The sequence below is a fragment of the Bos mutus genome, chromosome 21, assembly GCF_027580195.1.
Source record: "Bos mutus isolate GX-2022 chromosome 21, NWIPB_WYAK_1.1, whole genome shotgun sequence".
Lineage (NCBI taxonomy): Eukaryota > Metazoa > Chordata > Mammalia > Artiodactyla > Bovidae > Bos > Bos mutus.
In genome coordinates, this window is record NC_091637.1 from 6242861 (window position 1) to 6269088 (window position 26228).

The following is a 26228-nucleotide window of genomic DNA, read 5'->3' on the forward strand; positions in this document are numbered from 1 at the left end:
CTGATTCCTGGGATAAATCCAACTTATAATGTGTGAATTAGAACACAGCCTAAATCCCCAATTTAATCCTACTTCCCCATTCAAACCAAGTGGAATAGCATCATATAAATCTCAACATAGCTAAAAATCTATCATAATTAAGAGATGAGGTAACAGTCTATTTCTATAAACTTTTATCTGTTTCCAGCTTATCATTCTTACAATTATTTGACCACTTAGACTTTTAAATACCTTTAACAGCTGTCCAATGACCACAGGACAAATGTCAAATGTCACAGCCTGGAATACAAGACATTCCATCAACTATACCCAATTTGTTTTCCAATCTGTTTTTCCTTTTTTACTCCTCTACACAAACTCTCTATTCAACAGAAATTCTGTGTATGATGTGAAACAGATATTGATTTTTTTCTATGTGCATACCCCAAATCATTCAGTAGCTAATATATCCAAGAAATGCTAGTTATAATACTAATTATATCTGAATTGTTATTAAGAAAAATATCAAATGATAGTATTTGAGAATTGTAATAACACATCTCACAAAACAGCTAAATATCTACCTAAACTCTTAACTTTCTACTGTCCTGTGGAACGTAACTGGTAGGTTTCACTCTTCAAAGTAACAGAGCAATTTTTAAAAACTTAATGAGCTATACAAATGTGGAAAACAGCAATAACAATATTCTAATTACTTAATACTATGAGGTAATTCTGTATGAACACTGGTGGCATAAAGAAGCAAGCAAAAATTTTAAATTCCTATACAAATACTAGTTGATATTTCCAAGTTTTGTTCGTAGAACATAAATATTTTTGAAGTTAAGACAGATTCTAGAAATAAGTCAAGTCCAGAAATTGCCACAAAATAACTAACCAGTTATATGCAAAGAAAATTTGTACAGAAGCAAAATCTTTCAGAAAAAGATTCTCTGTTAAAGTATGAGGTAAATTCCAATATGAATAATCAAGCATTCATACATTCAAGAAGACTCAAGCATATAGCTTATTTACCAAAATTATTCACTAACATTTTCAAAACAGTATTAAAAGTTTACTTTCTGGTACTTTAGTGCTAATGAACTAAAATAAGAACTACTAGAAATATTATTTGAATAAATAAATATAATCACATACCAGTGTGCTAGAACAGCTTTAGGATACATAAGGATTAAAGCATACATTAAAGGTATGAATCAATCCCTCAAACAAAAACCTAGATAATTATAATGTATGTGCATACTATCATTCAAAACTGTTTATATAAGCAGTTTACACTACCACTGGAATTGTTTATAGGTACAACACTGATTGCACAATTGTAAATTAAAAAGTACAGTTATGACTATCTATTCCAAGAAAATATCTCGCTTTCTTCAGACTCTATAGATTCCAAAACTGAGTTCCTCTCAGGACTGAGCTACAAAAATAACTTCAAAATATTAGGTTGGTGCAAATGTAATTGTGGTTTGAAGTGTGAATTTCAAATCATTATAACTAGCCTCAAATACACCTTTATTAATCAAAATAGGTACCATTATAATCAACACATTTTTGCCAATGAGAAGTAAGTTTGCTTATTCCTGTAACATAAAAATCTGTGCTTTGGGATTCAAGGAACTCTTGGAAAGCAACTTCTGCCTCCTGCTGGTTGTGGAAGTGTTTTCCCTACAAAAAGTTGTTGAGATGCTTGAAGAAGTGGTAGTCAGTTGGCAAGAAGTCAGGTGAATATGGTGGATGAGGTAAAACTTCATAGTCCTATTCATTCAACTTCTGAAGTGTTGGTTGTGCGATGTGTGACGAGCGCTGTTGAGGAGAATTGGGCCCATTCTGTTAACCAATGCCAGCTGCAGGTGTTGCAGTTTTCTATGGATCCCGCTGATTTGCTGAGCATACTTCTCAGATGTAATGGGTTTGCTGGGATTCAGAAAGGTGTAGTGGATCAGATGCACGCAGACCACCAAATAGTGACCATGACCTTTTCTGGTGCAACTTTGGCTTTGGGAAGTGTTCTGGAGCTTCTTCTCAGTCCAACCACTGAACTAGTCATCACTGGTTGTCATATAAAATACACTTTCCATCGCACCTCACAGTCCAATTGAGAAATGGTTCACTGTTGTTGCACAGAATAAGATGACATTTCAAAACGACCATTTTTTAAATTTTCAGTCAGCTCATGAGGTACCCACTTATTGAGCTTTTTCGCCTTTCCAATTTGTTTCAAATGCCAAACGACAGTAAAATGGTCGACAGTGAGTTCTTAGGTAACTTCTCCTATGATCATCTCAAGTGGTCATTGGCAACTTTCAATGGCTGGCCACTATGCTCCTCATCTTCAAAGCTACTGTCTCTTTTGCAAAACTTCTTGAACCACCACTGCACTGTATGTTCGTTAGCAGTTCCTGGACCAAATGCATTGTTGATGTTGTGAGTGGTCTCCACTGCTTTATGACCCATTTTGAACTCAAATAAGAAAATTCCTTGAATTTGCTTTTTTTCTAACATCATTTCCCTAATCTAAAATACACAGGAAATAAGAAATCATTAGTAAAAAAAAAAAAGAGTAAGAAATGTGTATTAAAATGATATATAACAAAACCACATTTAAGAATGTATTCCAATATCAAAGGTAAATTTCAACACGACAAAACCACAATTACTTGTGCACCAATAAATATAATATATAGTTATCCTCTTAATTTTAAATGAATGGCCAGTTTTTTTTTTAACTGAATGTCTGTATTAGCTATCTTTATATAAAATAACTGAAATATCACTTAAGACTATAGATATATGCCGACTGAGCTATCCTCATTCTATTACTCTTTATATCTTTGATGAATATTTAAATAAATAGGTCGCCGATGCCATCTCTCCTTCGAATACCCTGGATCAGCCGGGGCTGGACCCCGGCAGATATATCTTGCTTTTCAGGCATACCCATATCATTGTTGAATATGGTAAGCACTCTACATCTTTTGCTCTAAATAGGCTTCTAGCTTTAATAGTGATATAATGTTTATATGCTGAATGGTTAATATTTGGTGGTAAACATCAGTATCTTAGAATTCTAAGTGCCTTGAATTCATACTGAAATGTATCCAACAAAGGGACTTCTGAGGTAAGATAAGAATATAGCCACACATAATCCTATTAGGGAAACAGAGAAATATGTCCAGTTATCACCATATTCCTAGTGTCCAGTACAATGTCTCATATACAGTATGATAAACATCAGTTGATAAATTAAAAAATGAAGAAATAATGCATTACATCCAATACTTGTACCCTTTTCTCTTCACTTCTCTTCAACCCCTTTCAAAAAAATTATAAGGCAATTCTAAAAATTTACAGCTTGGGAAGTGCAAGACTCAGTAAAACTCAGGTAGCTTTATTAGGCTCTTTCAACAGGTACCCAGATCTTCAGAAGGGAGTCAAGGGTATTATACATCTGTTTGGGATCTGGTTTACTTCTCACGTTTTAGCTGTCTCCACTCTTCACACTACACTACAGCTATTCTTAGCTGATTTTTAACTTTGTAAAATAAGCATGCTATGCTTCATTTCCTACTTTTCACATAAGCTGTCCCACCCAGCCTACCTTTCTTCTGATTCTAACCCCCTTTCTCTCTCCAACCCTACCCTTTAAAGGACTCAGGTGATGGTGTCACCTCTAGAGGGAGTTTTTTCTGACCACTCTTCTCCCAATTCTCTGTACCTTCCTTCCCTCCTCGGTCAAAAATTCGGTCAATGTATCGAAGAACTTCCCGAGAAAACAGAACAATTTATCTCATCATAAGCACTGAAACACTCAACCCATGACACACAGGGATATAAAAAGGATACAAAGATATTTATCAATAATCACAAGAAATACATTACAGAAACGTGATTTGTATTATGAAGTGATATATATGTATATATATATCACAACCCTTTCCACCCATGACATGAACTCCTGTTTATTTTTCAGTAACATCAATCTCTGATGGAGAAAAACCTGACTTCAAGAAAATAAAATCACACGCAGAGATGCACAATTCCTTATAAAAAGCACATAAATGAAAACCAATAATTGTATGATAAATAATAATATTCAAATACATAGCAAAATGAAAATAGTAAAACCAAAACTGCAGGAGCTACGGTGACTGCTGCGTGAGGTGATGGCGCAGGACATGTGGGTGGAAGAGGAGGGCCGTGAGGATTGGGGGCCTCACCCTGTGCATCACCGTCCTGCTGCTTCAGGCTCTGTTAGAATAAAAGAGCAGGGCAGGGGGCTGGAGGTGGAGGAAAGCTTTGTCTTGTCTTCAGATGTTTCATTATTTTTTCCCTTTCCCTGCCGCTCCACTGCAGCCCTGTAAAACATTAGGCAAGCCTCTTAAACACTCCCTGTCTGTTCCATTCCTCATCTGTAATATGGGGAGAAAAAACTGATGGGCTCAAAGAGACTTTTTGAGGATGTAATAATACTGTCAGAAATCCTAAACATAATTGCACCTCCAGTTCTGTAGCTAGGTAATCTCAGGAGAAAAAGTCATCTATCTTTTTTGCTCAACTGAGGAACTGGAGTCCATCTCCCCACACATCCCCACCAGATCCCCTAAATACATTCAAAGAAGCACTTGATAATCATATAGAATTAAATCAAAATGTCACCCATTAAAAACAGTTTGCAATTCACACCAATATCAGCATACTATCTTGAACTACTCTTTAGAAGGTCTTAAAAATTATGACTTATGCTTGCTCACGACTGAAATTATTTCAGAGAAGTCTTAGGGATAAAAATATTTTAAAAGCTGGATAACCACTGCCGAGAGACTGCATGTTAACTTGAAGTTTTAGTCTCACTGCACTTAGGACAAGTTGATTCAAGTTAATACCAGAATGCTCAGGTCTCATTTCAAAAGTTTCTGATGCAATAGGTCTGAGTTGGAACCTCAAAACTTTTTAACAAGTTCTCTGGTAATCTTGATGCTTCTGGTCAAGGCATCACACTTTAAGAACCACTGATTTTAAATAGCATGAATCACTGGTATGATTACTTTTGCTACCAGCTGTTTGTATTTAATAATTCATAAAAGCATCTTATATTGATGCCCTATCCTCCTTTCTATATTATTTGCAAATTCTGTTGTAATTTTAAAGCAGGGAAGAACTATTAAGACTCAAGAAGCAGATTTTCTCTTCCTTCAGAATGCAAATTATCATCATTTTACTTCATTCATCACTGTGCCTCAATTTCCTCAACTGTGAAATGGGGACAATTAGAGGGATTCAATAAAATAATTTTGTCATTGTCGTTAAGTCACTAAGTTGTGTCTGACTCTTTGTGACCCCATGGACTGCAGTGCTCCAGCTCCTTTGTCCTCCACTATTTCCCAGAGTTTGCTCAAATTTATGTCCCTTGAGTTGGTGATGCTATCTAACCATCTCATCAATAAGATAATAATATCAATAAAAGCCCTTGGAAGAGTACCAGGTCATAATGAGTACATTGAGAAATGCAATTACCTCACTAATTTTCTGTTCATTATTGAGGAAAACTTACTCATGTTTGTCATATGTTAATACATTACTGGTATATGTATAAAATCTTATCTGTTTATGGTGAAATGTTGCAGAGCTCCGATGGATCTGGTAAACTGGGGAACAAAGGGAGGAGTTAATGTTAAAGACCCAGGTTCTAATCCCACTTTTCCCATTAAACTGCTACACAACTCTAGGCAAGTCATTTAACTCTGGTCTCAATTTCTGCTTCTGAAAAAGCTTACCTTGGATATGAAGATCAAATAATATATAATGCAAGTGAAAAGAAAATTTTTAAATACTATAGTATTCTGTGATGAATAAAGTACCTCTATTTGGGAACAGTTCACAAGATATTAATAAGAAAGACAAATGGTCATGGCTTCTGTATTTACATGCTTAAATGGCAGCACAATGATCTGAATCACCACATTAACTATTTACTGAATGTTCAATGCCACCAAGTCATTATTTTAAATATATTACATGGAGAAATATCTAATATTTCAAATATTATTGCAAATACTGCAAAGTGAAAGCTATGTCATTACAAAGTAATCTTGGGCATTTATTGTGTAGCAGCTGCTACTTCACTTCATTCCTTTAGCATAATTTTTATTTTGATGCAGAACCATTCTATGGTCTAGGCTTTTATTGAGTTTAAATTCAATTTATACACACATGTGAATGAATAATGGCAACTAATTACCCTGGTGATTTTCATTTCTAGTTTCTAATACTCTAGGATATATCTAATATTCTTATAAAATTGCATAATAAAGTTCACAAATTTTTAAATCAATATCCTGAAAAGAAGATTTGGGGGTCATAACATTTCCTTTGTATCTTCGGTTAAATTACTATCTTTGATAGGACCAAACAAAATCTGCCATCTTTTTTTGTGTACTTAAATAAAAAGATATAATGTATATCTTTGATGTTTTTTAATCAACTATACGTAATAAGTAGTAAAACTCATTTTTTAATAAAGAATGTACCACATCATAGGTGATATATATATCCAACACTGCAAACCTTAATTTAAAAATACCTAAATGCAACTTAAAATACATAAATGCTGTTGATTTTTAATAAGCTATAAAGAAAAAAATTCTTATCAACTATGATTAAAATGTTAAAACTGATTAAAATTTTAAGAGACTAGTTTTAAAATGTAATTAATATGAAATAAGAAAAGCAAAGATACAAACACCATTCTGTATATGTGTTCTTAATACCTGTGGTTAAAACCTGGAAGGTAGATGAATGTATCATGTCCTCCTATGTTTATCATCACAATATTCAAATACCAACTACTTCTACTTTATTGTATTTATTCTACAGCACTCCCAGAAAACATATTAGATTTAATTTCATGTGTGTCCTTATTTCGTAGACTATGTAGATGTGCTCAACAGTACAGGGCACGCATCCCTCTCTTCTACACAGTACATGCCAAAAGGGCCTGTGTGTTAGATCCAATAGAATAGAAATGCATCCACACAAGACTCCATTTTAACATATTCCAGATTCTGTCAAAGAATATTTTAGTAATATGGGGGAAAGTAAAATCCTGCTAGTTTTAAAAACTATCATATGCAACAGGAAATGGGTGACTTCAGAGGCCATATGAAAGTTGTTCATGAAGTTTTCAGTTAGTCTCACTGTTGTTTATACTACATAAGGAAACAGTCTAAAGTAGATCACTTGAAGCTGTTCATGACTCTATTTACTGCTGATGTACTCAGCCACATGAGATAGCCAAAGAGTCCAAAACCAACTTGTCATAAGTTTAATATAAAATCTTCAGTTGGTAAAAGTATGTTTCAGTGGTTTACAGAACTATAGGTAGGAAAAAAAACAGTATTGTGGCTTGATTTTGAAATCTAAAAATCACTTTGTGGAGTCCCTGGCACACAGGAGTCCCTCAAAAATGTTTGTTAAATAAACAAACACAAGTCTAAATGTTTGCTTCCAATTACTATAACTGTTTGAAACAAAACTATATGTAAAAGGAAAATATATGTAAAATGATACTCTAAAAATATACTTAAGATATTCATAAAGCACTTAGAAAGTGGCCCATAGGAAGCTCTGTATAAGTATTTGTCATTACTCTTATCCTATTAACTTAGTCTGGTTCACAACAATCTTGGTAGCTCCCTTAGTATAAAGCCATCACTACAACCAATAAAAAGAACTCAAGTATGTTTGCACTACTAGTGAGGATGTAGTTGTGTTATCACCTTTACATGTGGAAGAAAGACTGTCTTACAATGGTAATCATCCAGTTTTATGAAGATTAACTCAGTAAGACACTGACATACAAGAAAGGTGCCTTAAGTTTTATAATTTTATCCTATCGCAACAAATTAAATCCCTTATAATTCAATGCATCTTCTTTTATTCATATGTGTCTTGTATTTATATAATTCAGAGCTTCAAGAAGAGCTACTGGTAAAATCCATGTTTGCTTATGTCTAAGAAATTCAATTAAAAAATAAATCATCAAAATGCCAATTGATAATTGAGCTGCAAATATTTTCTTTCATACTGAAGCAAACTGTAACATAGGAGGAGTGCTAAAAAATGATTGGGATTTACTCTCTTACACTCATTGCTGACCACAACAGAGATGAAGACTGAGGTAATTTGAAAATTATGTGAGGATTAAATCACCCTATATTCTTCATATTCTCTAAGAAAGTAAGCTTTAGGCTGTGTGAGGTACCCTCAACTTCCAGGACCCAAGAACAAAAACTGCTGCAATGAAAGAGCAGAGTAGTTAGGGTCAAGGAGGTGGCTGCCTTCCATAACGAAACTAGTCTGAATACCTATTTGTTTATTAAGGTCAACTCTTTTTCTTTGACTTAAGGTAGTGGAGCTTTTGGTAAGAGAGAGACTTTTTTAAAATAAGATGTCATTTTAAACTAAACACCAGGGATACCTTCTGTTTCAAAGAAATCCAGTTACAAAGTCTCTTATGAAGTTTACTCAAATCAAGATCCCCTAATCTATAAAATTACGATTCAAAATGCATTCTGATACGTAAAGAGGAAAGAGTCTACTAGTTTATATTGCACATAAGTAATAAGATTTACCATAAAAGCTAAATGATATAAAATAATTTACAACTGATAAAAACATAACTGTGCTAAGGAGTTTAGTTAAAGATGTAACCATGTAGTTTAAGTGATCAGCAAAAGCAAGATCAAAAGCTTCACAGACCCTGAAGGGAGTGAGACACAAATAAAGCAGTGGGCACAGCAAGCAACAGACTAACTGTAACTGTAATCAGACTATTACTTTCCATTTTAAGCAATTAATTATTTAAAAAATAAGGATTTTTCTAATAAAAGTATCAGATTTTTTTTGGCAGTTAGAATCAATTACTGTCCAAAAGGAATGGTTAAGGCAGAAAAACATGGGAGATATTTTAAATGCATTTTCAGAACTATAACAATGTGTTGAGACAAATAAATTAGATCCCTACACAATCAAGTATCTTAATTTCAATTTCTGAAATAAAACCTAAATTGAGACTACATTTCTTCTCTTATGGTTATTTTTGCTTCATTTCCCACGATTTCAGTATTTTAACCAAGGAAATCTCTAATGTATTGAAACAGTTTTCTAATATTACAAAATTAAAGACGTCTTTTTAAGCAGTGGGGGAAAAAACCTGTTTTGAACAAAAATAAAACAAAACTTCTAAGTATAAACAAAAAAAATAAAAGTAAATACGAAACTAGTATAAAATGCTATAGACATACACACAGAAAGTTATCTTTTATAAGAAGATTTTTATAACAGGAAAGAATTAAAGGGAAAAGCATATTGATTCTCCTTTTTAAGGTTTTGTCCTAAAATACTTTCTGAATGGACTAAAATGATTCTAAACAACTCTTTTTCTTTATTTTCACTAAATAGGTTGGTAGAACTATGAGATATCGAAGGAAAAGAAATTAAAAAAAAAAAAGGGACCATCCTCCTCCCACAACTAAAGGACTATAAACAAAACAGAATAAATTCTTCCATTTCATTAGTGTTTAAAATTGTGGGTAGTCACTGAGGTAATGAAATAATTAAGACATAAAAAAAACTAAAACTTCATACTGTCCAAAGTGATACAGTTTCTTACAAGATTAATTCTAAAACTCATATAAAAAGTAATCACAGATGAAATGTTACATTATATTGATGCACATACTGTATCAGCCTTGTTTATTTTTTCTTGGTGATTAAGATATGCTTATAAATGGGTCATCACATAGTAATAATTAGATCCTTCTAAGAAACAATTCAGAGAAAAAATATGTTTTTATGTATGTTTTGGCTATAAAAAGCAATCTAATTTAATTACTATCTGCAATTCAGGCATCACTAGATGTATTTGTTACCTCAACAATATCCGAGTTGGTTCTGCTTTCGTGAGGTTCATTATATTCCGTATACTTGAGAAGAACCTTGTCCATATCAGTGCTGGCATACTGAAACAGTTTGTTAGAGCTGTTGAAAATGATGAGTGCTATTTCACAGTCACAGAGCACACTAAGTTCATAGGCTTTCTTCATTAATCCAAACTTTCTCTTTGTAAAAGTGACCTAGAAAATTTAAAAAAGTGTATTTTTATTAAAAGTTATTAGTAGTACTGGAATATAGGCTACCTGAAGATGAGTTCTCTTTTAATAATGAGTCTGATTTCAAAGGTGAAAAAACTTCCTAGCTTCATACTCCACATGAGTCTCCTTTCCCAGCATGCCAAAGGACTACAATTCTACATATATTTTGTACCCCCAAGGGCTTGACAGAGTAGTCTCCTGAGGAGGCTTCCTTTATCCTTGGCTGCGACTCTGGGCAAAGAACCAGAGAAGGAAACAGCTAACTAGTGGCCTCTTACCATCCAGCTTCAGAAGGCATTAGAAGGTCCAAGTCCTGCCTCAAGTAATCCATCGTGTGTGTGTGCTTAGTTGCTCATGTCTAACTGTTAGTGACCCCATGGACTGTAGCCTGCCAGGCACCTCTGTCTAGGGATTTTTTAGGCAAGAATATTGGAGTGGCTCCATTCCCTTTCTCCAGAGGATCTTCCCAATCCAGGAACTGAATCCGCATCTCCTGTATCTCCTGCACTGCACTGGATTATTTACCCGCTGAGCCATCAGGGAATCCATCAATCCCTAAACAACAAAATACATCCACTCACTAATCTAAATTATCCTTCCTCTCCTTTCCAATCCCTTCTATTTCACCCATGAAAATTCACAGTCTAGATCAGCAAATTCCTCAATGTCCTCAAAGTCTCCTTTGAATATTTCTCTAACTGAAACCTGTCACCTGAAGCCCTCTCAAATAGAGACTACTTTGTTTCTTTTCAAATACTACATCTCCTGTACTCAAGGGTCTAGAAGATATGTCCTTTTTTGCTTCCCATTCTCTCCTCAATTTTCCTTTCTTCTCTAAAAACCCCCAATGTTTTGAAGCTCAAGCTATTTGCAATGAGGGAGACCTGGGTTTAATCCCTGGGTTGGGAAGATTCCCGGAAAAGGGAGAGGCTACCCACTCCAGTATTCTGGCCTAGAGAATTTCATGGACTGTATAGCCCATGGGGTCGCAAAAGTCGGACACGACTGACCCATTTTCACTTTTCAAACTCTCCTTGTGGGGACCTCGAAATCATTTGTCCCCATGCACTGATACGTGTCATATAAGTATCTCTTTCTGAGTGAGTGAGTGAAAGTCTCTCAGTGGTGTCCAACTCTTTGCCCATTTATTCCTTTATCTTTAGATAGTGAAAGTGAAAGTGAAGTCGCTCGTAGCCCACCAAGCTCCTCCGTCCATGAATCTCCAGGCAAGAATACTGGGGTGGGCTGCCATTTCCTTCTCCATTATCTTTATCTTTATATAAGTGGTTGACAATTACTGGGAACATAAATGTGCATGCACACTAACATCCACATCCCCCTTGTTTTTCTAAACTGATGACCATACATCTTAACTAACACTTAAGGTTGCCTGACATTATAACTTAGCTTATTTATCCTATCATCCCATTCTGATAGATAAGGATAAGAGGCTTGTGGAAGCTTCCTGATGGGAGGTACTGGCTACTGTGCAAACTGGATCTTGCTCTGATGGGCGGGGCCATGTTCAGTAAATCTTTAATCCAATTTTCTGCTGATGGGTGGGGCTGTGTTCCCTCCCTGTAGTTTGGCCTCAGGCCAAACTATGGTAGGGATAATGGCATAATGGCCACCTCCTTCAAAAGGACTTATGCCAGCATGTCACTGGCAACCAGGACTGTTATATAGAGTGCACTTGACCCCGCAGCAGATAGAATGAAAACCACAATCACAGAAAACTAACCAAACTGATCACATGGATCACAGTCTTGTCTAACTCAATGAAAGTATGAGCCATGCAGTATAGGGCCACCCAAGACGCATGGGTAAGAGTGAAGAGCTCTGACAAAAAGTGGTCCACTGGAGAAGGGGATGGCAAACCACTACAGCATTCTTGCCTTGAGAACCCCAAGAACAGTATGAAAAGGCAAAAGGATATGACACTGAAAGATGAACTCCACACATTGACAAAGTGACCAAAATGCTACTGGAGAAGAGCAGAGAAATAGTTCCAGAAGGAATAAAGAGTCTGAGTCAAAGTGGAGACAACACCCAGTTGTGGATGTGTCTGGTGGTAAAAGCAAAGTCCAATGTTGTAAAGCACATTGCATAGGAACCTGGAATATTAGGTCCACAAATCAAGGTAAATTGGAAGTGGTCAAACAGGAGATGGTAAAAGTGAATATCAACATTTTAGGAATCAGTGAACTTTATGGACCAGAATGGGTGAATTTAATTCAGATGATCATTATATCTACTACTGTAGGCAAGAATCCCTTAGAAGAAATGGAATAGCCATCATAGTCAACAAAAGAGTCAAAATGGAGTACTTGGATGCGATCTCAGAAACGACAGAATAATCTCTGTTTTCAAGGCAAACCATTCAATATCACAGCAATCCAAATGTATGCCCCAACCACTAATACTGAAGAAGCTGAAGTTGAACGTTTCTATGATGATCTACAAGACCTTCTAGAACTAACACCCAAAAAAGATGTCCTTTTCATTTTAGGGGACTGGAATGCAAACGTAGGAAGTCAAGAGAAACCTGGAGTAACAGGCAAATTTGGGGTTGCAGTACAAAACGAAGCAGGGCAAGGCTAACAATTTATCAAGAGAACGCACTGGTCATAGTGAACACCCTCATCCAACAACACAAGAGAAGACTCTACACGTGGACATCACCAGATGGTCAATACAGAAATCAGACTGATTATATTCTTTGCAGCCAAAGATGGAGAAGCTCTATACCGTTAGCAAAAACAAGACTGGGAGCTGACGGGGGCTCAGATCATGAACTCCTTATTCCCGACAATCTTGATTCCAACTTGTGCTTCATCCAGCCCAGCACTGTGCATGATGTACTCTACATATGGAGAAATATCAATAACCTCAGATATGCAGATGACAGCTCCCTTACAGAAAGCAAACAGGAACAAAAGAGCCTCTTGATGAAAGTGAAAGAGGAGAGTGAAAAAGTTGGCTTAAAACTCAACATTCAGAAAACTAAGATCATGGCATCCAGTTCCATTACTTCATGGCAAATAGATGGGAAAATAATGGAAACAGTGGCAGTCTTTATTTTCTTAGGCTCCAAAATTACTGCAGATGGTGACTGCAGCCATGAAATTAAAAGATGCATGCTCCTTGGAAGAAAAGCTATGACCAACCTAGACAGCATATTAAAAAACAGAGAAATTACTTTACCAACAAAGGTCCATCTAGTCAAAGCTATGGTTTTTCCAGTGGTCATGTATGGATGTGAGAGTTGGACCATAAGGAAAGCTGAGTGCTGAAGAATTGATGCCTTTGAACTATGGTGCTGGAGAAGACTCTTGCGAGTCTCTTGGACTGTAAGGAGATCCAATCAGTCCATCCTAAAGGAAATCAGTCCCAAGTGTTCATTGGAAGGACTGATGCTGAAGCTGAAACTACAATACTTTGGCCACCTGATGCGAAAATCTGACTCATTAGAAAAGACCCTGATGCTGGGAAAGAGTGAGGGCAGGAGGAGAAGGGGCAACAGAGGATGAGATAATTGGATGGCATCACCCACTCAATGGACATGACTTTGAGCAAGCTCTGGGAGATGGTGAAGGACAAGGAAGCCTGGTGTGTTGCAGACCATGGAGTCAGGAAGAGTGGGACAAGACTGAGCGACTGAATGACAACAAAGCCCATTCTCCAGGTAGAGATACTTCCTATCTTCTCTCCCTCAAATCCACTCTCCACTGATAAGTGGAGTGAAGTCACTCAGTCATATCCGACTCTTTGCAACTCCATGGACTGTAGCCCACCAGGCTCCTCCATCCATGGGATTCTCTAGGCAAGAGTACTGGAGTGGGGTGCCATTGCATTCTCCAGGGGATCTTCCCGACCCAGGGATCGAACCTGGGTCTCCCACATTGTAGGCAGATGCTTTACTATCTGAGCCACCCTGCTTCAAACCACTGGGAAAACAGAAGCAAGCAGCAACTGTCTCACTTTCTATCACCAAATCTATCTGTCCAACCGTTTTGTCTGTACGTTTCCACACTCTTCCTTCTCTGCTGGTATTACCGACATCTGTTTCTAGTCTTTTCCAGATGCTGCCCTCTCCTCCTTCATCATGGTTTCCTTCCTCTCTGTCAGATCAAAGGCCATAAACTTATGCTCAAGCATCTTCTTTGACTTCATGCTGCCTTTCCAGTCACCACCCCTTCTTCTTGCCCTTCTTTATGCTCTACTTCACAGTAAAAATATTTGAAAGAAATGTCTATAGTTACTGCCTCTAATTTCTCACCACCTATTCTCTCCCCATCCTACTGCAATCAGACTTCCAGTCCTCATATTCTGTCTGCTAAGACTTGCCAATATCATCACACTGACCTTCAATTTATGTGACTGAAGTAAATGATCACTTTTTTTTCTTATCTTACCATATAGCTCATTTGACAAAGTTGGCCATGTTCTCAATCTTCAAACATTTTCTTCTCAAATTGTTTATGGCACCACACTGTCCTAGTTTTCCTTACTTGAATGACTTCTTCCTCTCAGCCTTTAGAGCTATACCGTCTTCCTCTGCTCAACCTTTATACATTGAAGTGCCTGTGAGCTTTAGATCAAGGATCCCTTCTCTTTACCCTCATAGTCCTTCCAGGTAATTGCATCCAGCTATCCAGCTTCATAATTTTAAAAGTAACAAATATGCTCTTTCTACAGTCTCCTCCAGTTCAGCAAACGGCACTGTCATCCATTCAAACAAAAGCAAATATCTAAGAGTTATCCTTCATCTCTCCAATCACAATAATCTACTCTATCTAGTCCTTCAGTAAATTGTGTTAGCTCCACCTCTAAAACATATCCCAAATCAATCCACTTCTATCTACACCACTATACCACCCGAGGTTAAGTAACATGGTATCTCATGTGAATTATTTATAGAATCACCTTATTAGATTTCCTGCTTCACCTATTGCACCCTACAGTTTATTGGCCACATACCTGACAGACTGATATATTTGAATCGTAAATCAAAATGTATACGTAGGAGTTTATAGAGTTTTTCACTGCACTGAAAGTAATAGTCAAACTCATTAAGGAAACAAAATAAACAATCTGGCTTCAAAATGAAATATCATCTCTCTCTCACACACAAACATTATGCTGCACTGGTGTGTACAGTGTGTGGGCTTTTCCTTAACCACCAGCTACTACTCCCTGTCTTAGGAACTTGGCTATTTCCCCTCTCTGTGGAACACTCTTCACATCACATCTTTCTATTTCCTTCTCTGTCCTTTAAAAAAAAAAGAAAAATCTCTTATCATTATTTAATCTTTTTAAAAAGTCCTTAAAATACAAATACACAAATATATGACTTTATATAAATGTATATATGGAACATAATGTGTTTTGTTTGCCTCCTTTTAACCCATGTTTTCAACTTGGTATTTTTCATCTCACATTTTTGTACAAGATCATATAATCATATATACATTTAGATGTATACATATAAAGGATCTTGTCAGCATTTTATGAATCTGCTGCTGCTGCTAAGTCGCTTCAGTCATGTCCGACTCTGCGACCCCATAGACTGCAGCCCACCAGGCTCCCCCGTCCCTGGGATTCTCCAGGCAAGAACACTGGAGTGGGTTGCCATTTCCTTCTCCAATGCAGGAAAGTGAAAAGTGAAAGTGAAGTCGCTCAGTTGTGTCCGACTCTTAGCGACCCCATGGACTGCAGCCTACCAGGCTCCTCTGTCCGTGGGATCTTCCAGGCAAGAGTACTGGAGTGGGGTGCCATCGCCTTCTCCTTATGCAACTGGGACTCTTGTCAATACTCTTTGACATTGTTTTGAACTGTGGTGTTGGAGAAGACTCTTGAGAGTCCCTTGGACGGCAAGGAGATCCAACCAGTCCATCCTAAAGGAAATCAGTCCTGAGTATTTATTGGAAGGACTAATGCTGAAGCTGAAGCTCCAATACTTTGGCCACCTGATGTGAAGAACTGACTCCTTAGAAAAGACCCTGATGCTGGGAAAGACTGAAGGCAGGAGGAGAAGGGGATGACAGAGGATGAGATGGTTGGATGGTATCACTGACTCGATGGAGATAAGTCTGAGCAAGCTCTGGGAATTGGTGATGGACAGGGAAGCCCGGCGTGCTGCAGTCCACGGGGTTGCAAAGAATCAGACACAACTGAGTGACTGAACTGAACTGATCCAATACTTTTTGTTTTCCTCATCAAGCCACACCTCATGAATGTGTAAGTCAAATAGTATTGTTCTTAGGTACTCTCTCAATAATTTCATAATTTTTTCATATAAATGTTACTACTCTTACAACGTGCAAAATAAAAAATCTTATTTCTTTTTCTGCACACCACAACTGTAGCTCCCACTCACTGCAACTAGAGAAAGCCCATGCTCAGAAATAAAGACCCAGCACAGAACAACAACAACAAAAAAGCCAACAACACAATTTTTAGGTTTACTACCTGGTAATCAGTATATGTTTTTAATATTCTCCTTTATTGAATTTACTATTGTTTCTCTGTTTGCGTAGGTAATTCTTAACCAATTTGGTGAATGCTCTAGATATACTTGTATACACTATTTTCTCAGTGTAGTGTTCAATATATCACTTAGTGTCAATTTTATTCATTATGCCAGTTAGATCTGGTTTACCATCAATTATTTTTTGTCCATTTGATCTATTTCATACTAAGACTAATGTGTTTAAGTTATTTCTAATTATTAGTTTCCACTTATGTTGCTCTTTTAGTTTTTGCTTGGTAAAAGGTGGTATTTAGTCTATCAATATTCCTAATTCTTACATCTTCAGGATGAATTACAGCCTTCAGCATTGAAAAGTATCTTTCTTTGTCCCATTTAACGCTTTCTGTCTTCAACCCTACATTGTTTAATATCAGGATTATATCTGTTTTCTCATTGCTTTCATTTGTCTGGTATACCTTTTCTCATCTCTTTCTTTCTGATATTTGGGGTGGATGAAACTTGAGCCTATTATACAGAGTGAAGTAAGCCAGAAAGAAAAACACCAATACAGAGTAATAATGCATATATATGGAATTTAGAAAGATGGTAACAATAACCCTGTATGCGAGACAGTAAGAGACACAGATGTATAGAAAAGTCTTTTGGACTCTGTAGGAGAAGGCGAGTCTGGGATGGTTTGGGAGAATGGCATTGAAACATATATATTATCATATGCGAAACGAATCACCAGTCCAGGTTCAATGCAGGATACAGGATGCCCGGGGCTGGTGCGCTGGAACGACCCAGAGGGATGCGATGGGGAGAGAGGTGGGAGGGGGGTTCAGGATGGGGAACACATGTACACCCATGGCGGATTCATGTCAATGTATGGCAAAACCAGTACAATATTGTAAAGTAATGTTGGGTAGTTAAGAATAGGGAAAAGGATTTCAAAATGGCAGTAGCTAAAAGACAAGGAAGGGAAAAGGCCGCGAAAATAGAACAAAGGAAGGACCCAGGACCTGAGTGAAGACCTCAGGTAGAACAAACAGCACTCCTGGCTAAGCCCAATTTGCATAGGGCAGGCCCAAGGGAGGAAAAAAACATACAAAAGGAGGAGCCAAAGTGCTCGCTCTCTCTGCTCCATGTGCGTGCGTGCGCGCGCGCTCTCTCTCTCTCCCCTCCACGTGTGTGTGCTCTTTCTCCCTACCTCCGACAACCCCGCCTCCCACGCACTGGCACGCTCCTCCACTCTTTTTGCGTCTTTGTGTTGGCATGCCCTCACGCTTCCAGGATGGATTCTCCTGCTATCTTTTAAATAAAATAGAGCTGTAACACTGATTTGTCTAAGAACTATAACATGGTTTGTCCAAGACCCGAGAGCTGTGACATGCCGACAGCTTTAATGTCCGTCGCTCCAAATCTTTGTTGCGGCCGAGACAGAACGTAGGAGCATACACTCGCCCGACAGTAATTAGCCTCCAATTAAAATAAATAAATTTATATTTTTAAAAGGGGGATACCAATTAAAAAAAAAAAAAAAAGAAACATTTTAAAATCAATTTAAATAAATAAAGAATATTTATCAAAAAAAAAAAAAAAGATTCCATTGTGTCTCCTTCTGCCTATATTTGGACCTTGTGAACTAAATGGAAATGTTTTTCCTTTAAATAAACAGTTAGGCTCATTCACATTTATTGATATGATTGATAATAGAGATTTCATTGATATTTTAGTACTTTAATATTAATATTTATATGTATTATGTATATTTCCTGTTATTTTTCTCTAAATGATGTGTTTTGTTTGCTTCTCTGAGTAAAATTTAATGAAGATTAGCATTTTTGTTCTACTGGTTATCTTTGTAGTTACAACTTTTGTAAATGCCCTTAGTCTCTGTTTTCATGTTTCATGCCCTCACTATTTGGTGTGTCAAATCTTAGTGATTTTTTTTAACTCCCACCTACTGAGTAAATAATTACCAGTACGTTTGTTCTACTTTCCTGATTCCCTTTTCTTTCTTACCATGTCTCAGCTGCATTATTTGTTTTTTTCAAACCAAAGTAATATATAATAAATAATATATAATACATTATTGTTCCACCCTTGCCCCCATTGTCGCTTTAGGCTTATATCTATAGTTAAGTATATTAAATATTGGTCAAGGATCTTTTTCCTTATTTCCTCAGGCATCTCTCAGCTGTATGGAGCTTATCTTCTACTAGACTGCACAAAATAGCTCTTGAGTACAGAATTACCTGAGCTCTAGTAGGTTTAACTTGAAACATCTTTGTATTTGAATACAGCTTAACTGCAAATGAAATCCTACCTTCAGATATTTTCCCCTGCATTTATTGAAAATGCTGCTCTGTTGTCTTCCTTTGTATCTTGATTTTGCAAAATTTGATGCCAGTTTAATTCTCTGTACTTACAAATTGGCTTTTGTTTTATACCAGAAGCTCTGATGATTTTTTTCTTTATCTTAAAATCTATGGAGATGTAGAGAAGAGAATGGATATGTAGGGAAGGGAGGGATGGATGGGGAGAATAGCACTGACATATATACACTACCATCTGTAAAACAGGTAAGTAGTTGGAAGTTGCTGTATAGAAGAGGGCGCACAGCTTGGTGCTTTGTGATGACCCAGAGGGGTGGGATGGGGCAGGGTTGGGAGGGAGTTTCAAGAGGGAGTGGATCTATGTAAACATATAGCTAATTCACTTTGTTATACAAGGGATATTAACACAACATTTGAAAGCGATTAGACTCCAATAAAAAAAAAAGAGAAAAAAAGAAAGGATAGAAAGGAAATGTAAACAAACTAGAAGAAAACAAAATTGTCTTTATTCATAGATAACATGATCGTCCATGTGAAAAATCGCTACAAATTAATTCCTAGAACTAAATAAAAGAAAACTAATGAATCTTTCGCAATCAGATCCAGTTTTACAAAGATAAAGTCAGTAGCAGAATGAAAAATAAAGTTCATTCAACTACCAAAAAAACACCCTATTATAATACTTTCAGTAGGACATGTATCAAAGTTGACCTCCGAAGGTCAACCTAATCCTTGCTGCTACTGCTAAGTCAATTCAGTCGTGTCTGACTCTGTGCAACCCCACAGACGGCCACCCACCAGGCTCCCCCATCCCTGGGATTTTCCAGGCAAGAACACTGGAGTGGGTTGCCATTTCCTTCTCCAATGTATGAAACTGAAAAGTGAAAGTGAAGTCACTCAGTCGTATCCGAATCTTAGCGACCCCATGGACTGCAGCCTACCAGGCTCCTCCATCCATGGGATTTTCCAGGCAAGAGTACTGAAGTGGGGTGCCATTGCCTTCTCTGACCTAATCCTTGGAATCTTATTTATGAAAACTTTATATATCAGTTCTATGGTTTCATTTTTTTTCTTTTATACGTAAGTTGGATCTTCTTTGTCTCTCTTTCAACCATTTTCTCTCAAACCCTTTGGCATTACTTATTTTCATTCATTTAGCTGTTCCTGCCTGCCTTCAATTAATATTAAAGATTCATTTGAGTATATATTCCTTGGCCACTTTGTAATTTGGCCTTTGTTTTAATATTATTTTACCTTTTTTTCTTTCTTTCAATTGACTTAATCAGCTTAATCACTTTGTTTCACCCATGCTTTCTTATAAAAATCCATTTCCATTCTTAGTATTCAAAATTCTGAATCTTGATTTTTGTCTGTAACATTCCTAAATACTTGTTTAAGGAAATTCATTTCAGCGTGGATAGTCGGCATTTTTTTCCCCCACTGCCTCATTGTATGGGGAACAATCTTGTCACATGAACAGCTGTAAATATCATTTTGTTTTCTTTGTAACAGTTTATATAGGAGATGAAAGTAAAAGATGAGAGTGAAAAAGCTGGTTTAAAACTCAACATTCAGAAAACAGATCACGGCATCTGGTCCCATCACTTCACAGCAAATAGATGGGGAACCACTGGAAACAGTGAGAGACTTTATTTTTGGGGGCTCCAAAATCACTGCAGATGATGACTGCAGCCATGAAATTAGAAGATGCTTGCTCTTTGGAAAAAAAGCTATGACCAACCTAGACTGCATATTAAAAAGCAGAGACATGACTTTACCAACAAAGGTCCACCTAGTCAAAGCTATGGTTTTTCCAATAGTCATGTATGGATGTGAGAACTGGACTATAAAGAAAGCTGAGTGCTGAAGAAATGATGCTTTTGAACTGTGGTGTTGGAGAAGACTCTTGAGAGTCCTTTGGACTGCAAGGAGATCCAACCAGTCCATCCTAAAGGAAATCAGTCCTGAATATTCATTGGAAGGACTGATGCTGAAGCTGAAACTCCAATACTTTGGCCACCTGATCCGAAGAACTGACTCACTGGAAAAGACCCTGATGCTGGGAAAGATTGAAGGTGGGAGGAGAAGGGGATGACAGAGGATGAGATAGTTGGATGGCATCACCAACTAGTTGGACATGAATTTGAGAAGGCTCCAGGAGTTGGTGATGGACAGGGAAGCCTGGCGTGCTGCAGTCTAAGGGGTCACAAAGAGTTGGACACGACTCAGCAACTGAAATGAACTGAACTGATATAGAAGAAGATTGCCTGTATCATTGAATTTCTACAGAAAGAATTAGCACTGGTTAGTGGGCAGCGATTGAAAATATTCTTAGTTCAAGAGCACCTCTCCTTTTAAAGAAGTTAAGTATGGTCTCTTTAATGAAAGGCTTTTGGGGGGAGTACTGGCAGTGGGGAAAAGAGTTTTGTGTCCTTTAGTTAAAATACCTTTGCATATTCTTTTGTCTTGAAGGATGTGTGTGTGTGTGTGTGTATCTTCTTTTCATTTCCATTTACCTAACATTTTTAAAAAGTACCTCTGCCTTCCTTCTTGCCCTCTTTTTCCTGAAATGGCTGCTTTTTCAAGACTATAGACTTGCTTGGGCATATACTTTTAGTCCTTTCTTTACCTGTGGTCAATTCAGATCTACAAGGCATATTTTCCATAATTTTTTAACTTAGTTAGAATTCCTCTTTTTGGTAGTGATTTCAAATCAGTCTTAAGACAGCTACAAGGTCTCCTCTTCTCTTTTCCCAATACATTTACCTGATGTATGCTTTAGTTCAGTTCAGTCGCTCAGTCGTCTCCGACTCTTAGCGACCCCATGAACAGTAGCATGTCAGGCCTCTCTGTCCATCACCAACTCCCAGAGTTCACCCAAATCCATGTCCATCAAGTCGATGATGCCATCCAGCCATCTCATCCTCTGGTGTCCCCTTCTCCTCCTGCCCTCAATTTTCCCCAGCATCAGGGTCTTTTCTAATGAGTCAGATCTTCACATCAGGTGGCCAAAGTTTGGAGTCTCAGCTTCAACATCAGTCCTTCCAATGAACACCCAGGACTGATCTCCTTTACGATAGACTGGATGGATCTCCTTGGAGTCCAAGGGACTCTCAAGAGTCTTCTCCAACACCACAGTTCAAAAGCATCAATTCTTCAGTGCTCAGCTTTCTTTATAGTCCAACTCTCACATCCATACATGACACCACTGGAAAAACCATAGCCTTTACTGGACAGACCTTTGTTGACAAAGTAATGTCTCTGCTATTTAATATTCTGTCTAGGTTGGTCATAACTTTCTGTCCAAGGAGTAGGCGTCTTTTAATTTCATGGCTGCAATCACCATCTGCAGCGATTTTGAAGCACAGAAAAATAAAGTCTGATACTGTTTCCCCATCTATCTGCCATGAAGTGATGGGACCAGATGCCATGATCTTAATTTTCTGAATGCTGACCTTTAAGTCAACTTTTTCACTGTCCTCTTTCACTTTCATCAAGAGGCTCTTTATTGTTCTTCCCTTTCTGCCATAAGGGTGGTGTCATCTGCATATCTGAGGTTATTGATATTTCTCCTGGCAATCTTGATTCCAGCTTGTGCTTCCTCCAGCCCAGATTTCTCATGATGTACTCTGAATATAAATTAAATAAGCAGGATGACAATATACAGCCTTGATGTACTCCTTTTCATATTTGGAACCAGTCTGTTGTTCCATGTCCAGTTCTAACTGCTGCTTCTTGACCTACATACAGGTTTCTCAAGGGCAGGTCAGGTGGTCTGGTATTCACATCTCTTTCAGAATTTTCCACAGTTTATTGTGATCCACACAGTCAAACGCTTTGGCATAGTCAATGAAGCAAAAGATGATTTTCTGGAACTCTTTTGCCTTTTCCATGATCCAGAGGATATTGGCAATTTGATCTCCGGTTCCTCTGCCCTTTCTAAAACCAGCTTGAACATCTGGAAGTTCACGGTTCATGTATTGCTGAAGCCTGGCTTGGAGAATTTTGAGCATTACTAGCATGTGAGATGAGTGCAGTTGTGCGGTAGTTTGAGCATTCTTTGGCATTGCCTTTCTTCAGGATTGGAATCAAAGCTGACCTTTTCCAGTCCTGTGGCCACTGCTGAGTTTTCCAAATTTGCTGGCATATTGAGTGAGTGCAGCACTTTCACAGCATCATCTTTCAGGATTTGAAAGAGCTCAACTGGAATTCCATCACCTCCACTAGCTTTGTTCGTAGTGATACTTCCTAAGACTCACTTGACTTCACATTCCAGGACGTTTGGCTCTAGGTAAATGATCACACCATCATGATTATCTGGGTCGTGAAGATCTTTTTTGTACAGTTCTTCTGTGTATTCTTGCCACCTCTTCTTAATATCTTCTGTTTCTGTTAGGTCCATACCATTTCTGTCCTTTTTGTACCCATCTTTGCATGAAATATCTAACTCAATGAAACTAAGCCATGTGGTGTGGGGTCACCCAAGATGGCTGGGTCATGGTTGAGAGGTCTGACAGAATGTGGTCCACTGGAGAAAGGAATGGCAAACCACTTTTCTTGTCTTGAGAACCCCATGAACAGTATGAAAAGGTAAAAAGATAGGACACTGAAAGATGAACTCCCCAGGTTGGTAGGTGCCCAATATGCTACTGGAGATCAGTGGAGAAATAACTCCAGAAAGAATGAAGGGATGGAGCCAAAGCAAAAACAAGACCCAGTTGTGGATGGGACTGATGACAGAAGCAAGGTTTGATGCTGTAAAGAGCAATATTGCATAGGAACCTGGAATGTTACATCCATGAATCAAAGCAAATTGGAAGTGGTCAAACAGGAGATGACAAGAGTGAACATTGACATTCTAGGAATCAGTGAACTTAGATGGAATGGAATGGGTGAATTTAACTCAGATGACCATTTTATCTACTACTGTGGGCAGAAATCCCTTAGAAGAAATGGACTAGCCATCATAGTCAACAAAAGAGTCAAAATGCAGTACTTGGATGCAATCTCAAAAACGACAGAATGATCTCTGTTCGTTTCCAAGGCAAGCCATTCAATATCACAGTAACCCAAGTCTATGCTCCAACCAGTAACTATGAAGAAGCAGAAGCTGAACAGTTCTATGAAGACCTATACGACCTTCTAGAACTAACATCCCCAAAAGATGTCCTTTTCATTATAGCAGACTGTAGTGCAAAAGTAGAAAGTAAAGAAACACCTAGAATAACAGGCAAATTTGGCCTTGGAATATGGAATGAAGCAGGGCAAAGGCTAATAGTGTTTGCCAAGAGAACGCACTGGTCATAGCAAACACCCTCTTCCAACAACACAAGAGAAGACTCTACACATGGACATCACCAGATGGTCAACACCGAAATCAGACTGATTGTATTCTTTGCAGCCAAAGATGGAGAAGCTCTATACAGTCAGCAAAAACAAGACCGGGAGCTGACTGTGGCTCAGATCATGAACTCCTTATTGCCAAATTCAGACTGAAATTGAAGAAAGTGGAGAAAACCACTAGACCATTTGGGTATGACCTAAATCAAATCCCTTATGATTATACAGTGGAAGTGAGAGACAGATTTAAGGGACTAGATCTGATAGACAGAGTGCCTGATGAACTATGGTTGAAGGTTTGTGACACTGTACAGGAGACAAGAATCAAGACTATCCCCAAGAAAAAGAAATGCAAAAAAGCAAAATGGCTGTCTGAGGAGGCCTTACAAATAGCTGTGAAAAGAAGGAAAGCGAAAAGCAAAGGAGAAAAGGAAAGATATATCCATGTAATGTAGACTTCCAAAGAATAGCAAGGAGAGTTAAGAAAGCCTTCCTCAGCAATCATTGCAAAGAAAGAGAGGAAAGCAATAGAATGGGAAAGACTAAAGATGTATGCTTGGGTCACCACAAAGACTTGCAATAGATGTCAAGAAACAGCACACAGTGACTTGGAAATAATTTCCTACCTGGAGGTAATGTGAATTTAGACATTCTTTGCCTTCTAGTTGTGCCAAGGTTGTAGGTTTTATGTTCCTGTTTTTCTACATTTATTTTTGGAGAAATTATGTTGGAAGAGTGAGCATTTATTCAGCCACATTACTCTGATTTCCAAGAATTCCACCTATAAATCTGAATCTTTATTTTGCAACAGGTTTATACATTTTTCTACTTGAGACGTACTTAGCATTTTGTTTTAAATGTTATAAAATTTAAATGTAAGAAATCAATATTAATAAAGCCATTTCAGTATTAGTCAAAATAAACTAATTTTATTTTTACATTTTAATTTTATTCCAGTATTACAGTCACTGTAAAGAAAAAGAACAGGACTAAAGGCTAGCCTACAAAATTCAGTGCCACTATAAACTGAGGTAGATTTTATTTTAATCTAAACCAGCTTTCCTGATTTTGTGTCAAATCTAGAGTAATACAATTCTTTGAATTCAAGAAGGTTAGATTATACCATCTCCAAAAGATCTTTTATATTTTAAATCCCAAGGACCTGAAAAAATTTTACACCATATACATTTAGACATATCTTTATTTCATTGTTGAATTTAAAAGTCCAGGAGAGACTGCAAGTGTTTGTTCTAGCACTTCCAACTCCAGTGGAAGTTGCCACTCAAGTAATAAAACAGAACAAAATGAAAATTAACAACTCTTCTTAGATTCCTCAGGGAGCTGAGGTCCCAGGGCAACTTCTGCCCCACCTGCCAAACTGGAAACAGACAGACAGATACTGTGAACCATAAATCACCAGAGCCATAAACAGAAACCACCACAAGAATCAGTAGAAGGGTAGGAAAATCTGAACTCTAATTAGTGAATTGCTGGAGGCTAATTTTGGACAAGTATAAAGATTAACAACTCTAGGGAGACCCAGTTTTGGAGGGCACACCTACACTTACGTGAGTTTTACCCATAGGACCTCTATCAGATTCTCATAGTAAATCAAAATAATCAACTAAGATGATATAAAACAGTCCAAATATATATACAAAGCATGATAAAGAGTAAGGTCCAAGAAAACTGGGGAGTCAAGATATATTATTAGAATAGATTTTTAAAAATCCAGCCATATACTATTTACAGAAATATACCTAAAGTATAAAGATATAGATAGGTTGAATGTAAATGTAGAGAACTAGACCTATCAAGAAAATATTAGCCAAAAGAGAGATGTAGTAGCTATTGTAATGTGAGACGGTAGATTTAAGTAGTTTAAAACAGCATGCCTTACCGAGGAAAGAAAAAGTCAGTACG

General features: G+C 37.4%; 1 protein-coding gene across 11 annotated transcripts in view; it reads right to left on the reverse strand.

Moving 5' to 3' along the window:
* The window catches only part of MEF2A (myocyte enhancer factor 2A), a 180783-nt gene that overhangs the window by 58014 nt on the left and 96541 nt on the right, over window positions 1-26228 (reverse strand). For 9 of the 11 annotated variants that reach the window (XM_070358430.1, XM_070358433.1, XM_070358427.1 and 6 more), the window contains one exon: window positions 9933-10136. In XM_070358430.1, coding sequence (XP_070214531.1) covers window positions 9933-10136 — 204 coding nt within the window. Of the gene's footprint in view, window positions 1-4220; window positions 4359-9932; window positions 10137-26228 lie in introns of all 11 variants that reach the window. The other 2 variants (XM_070358435.1, XM_070358436.1) reach the window with 1 other exon arrangement.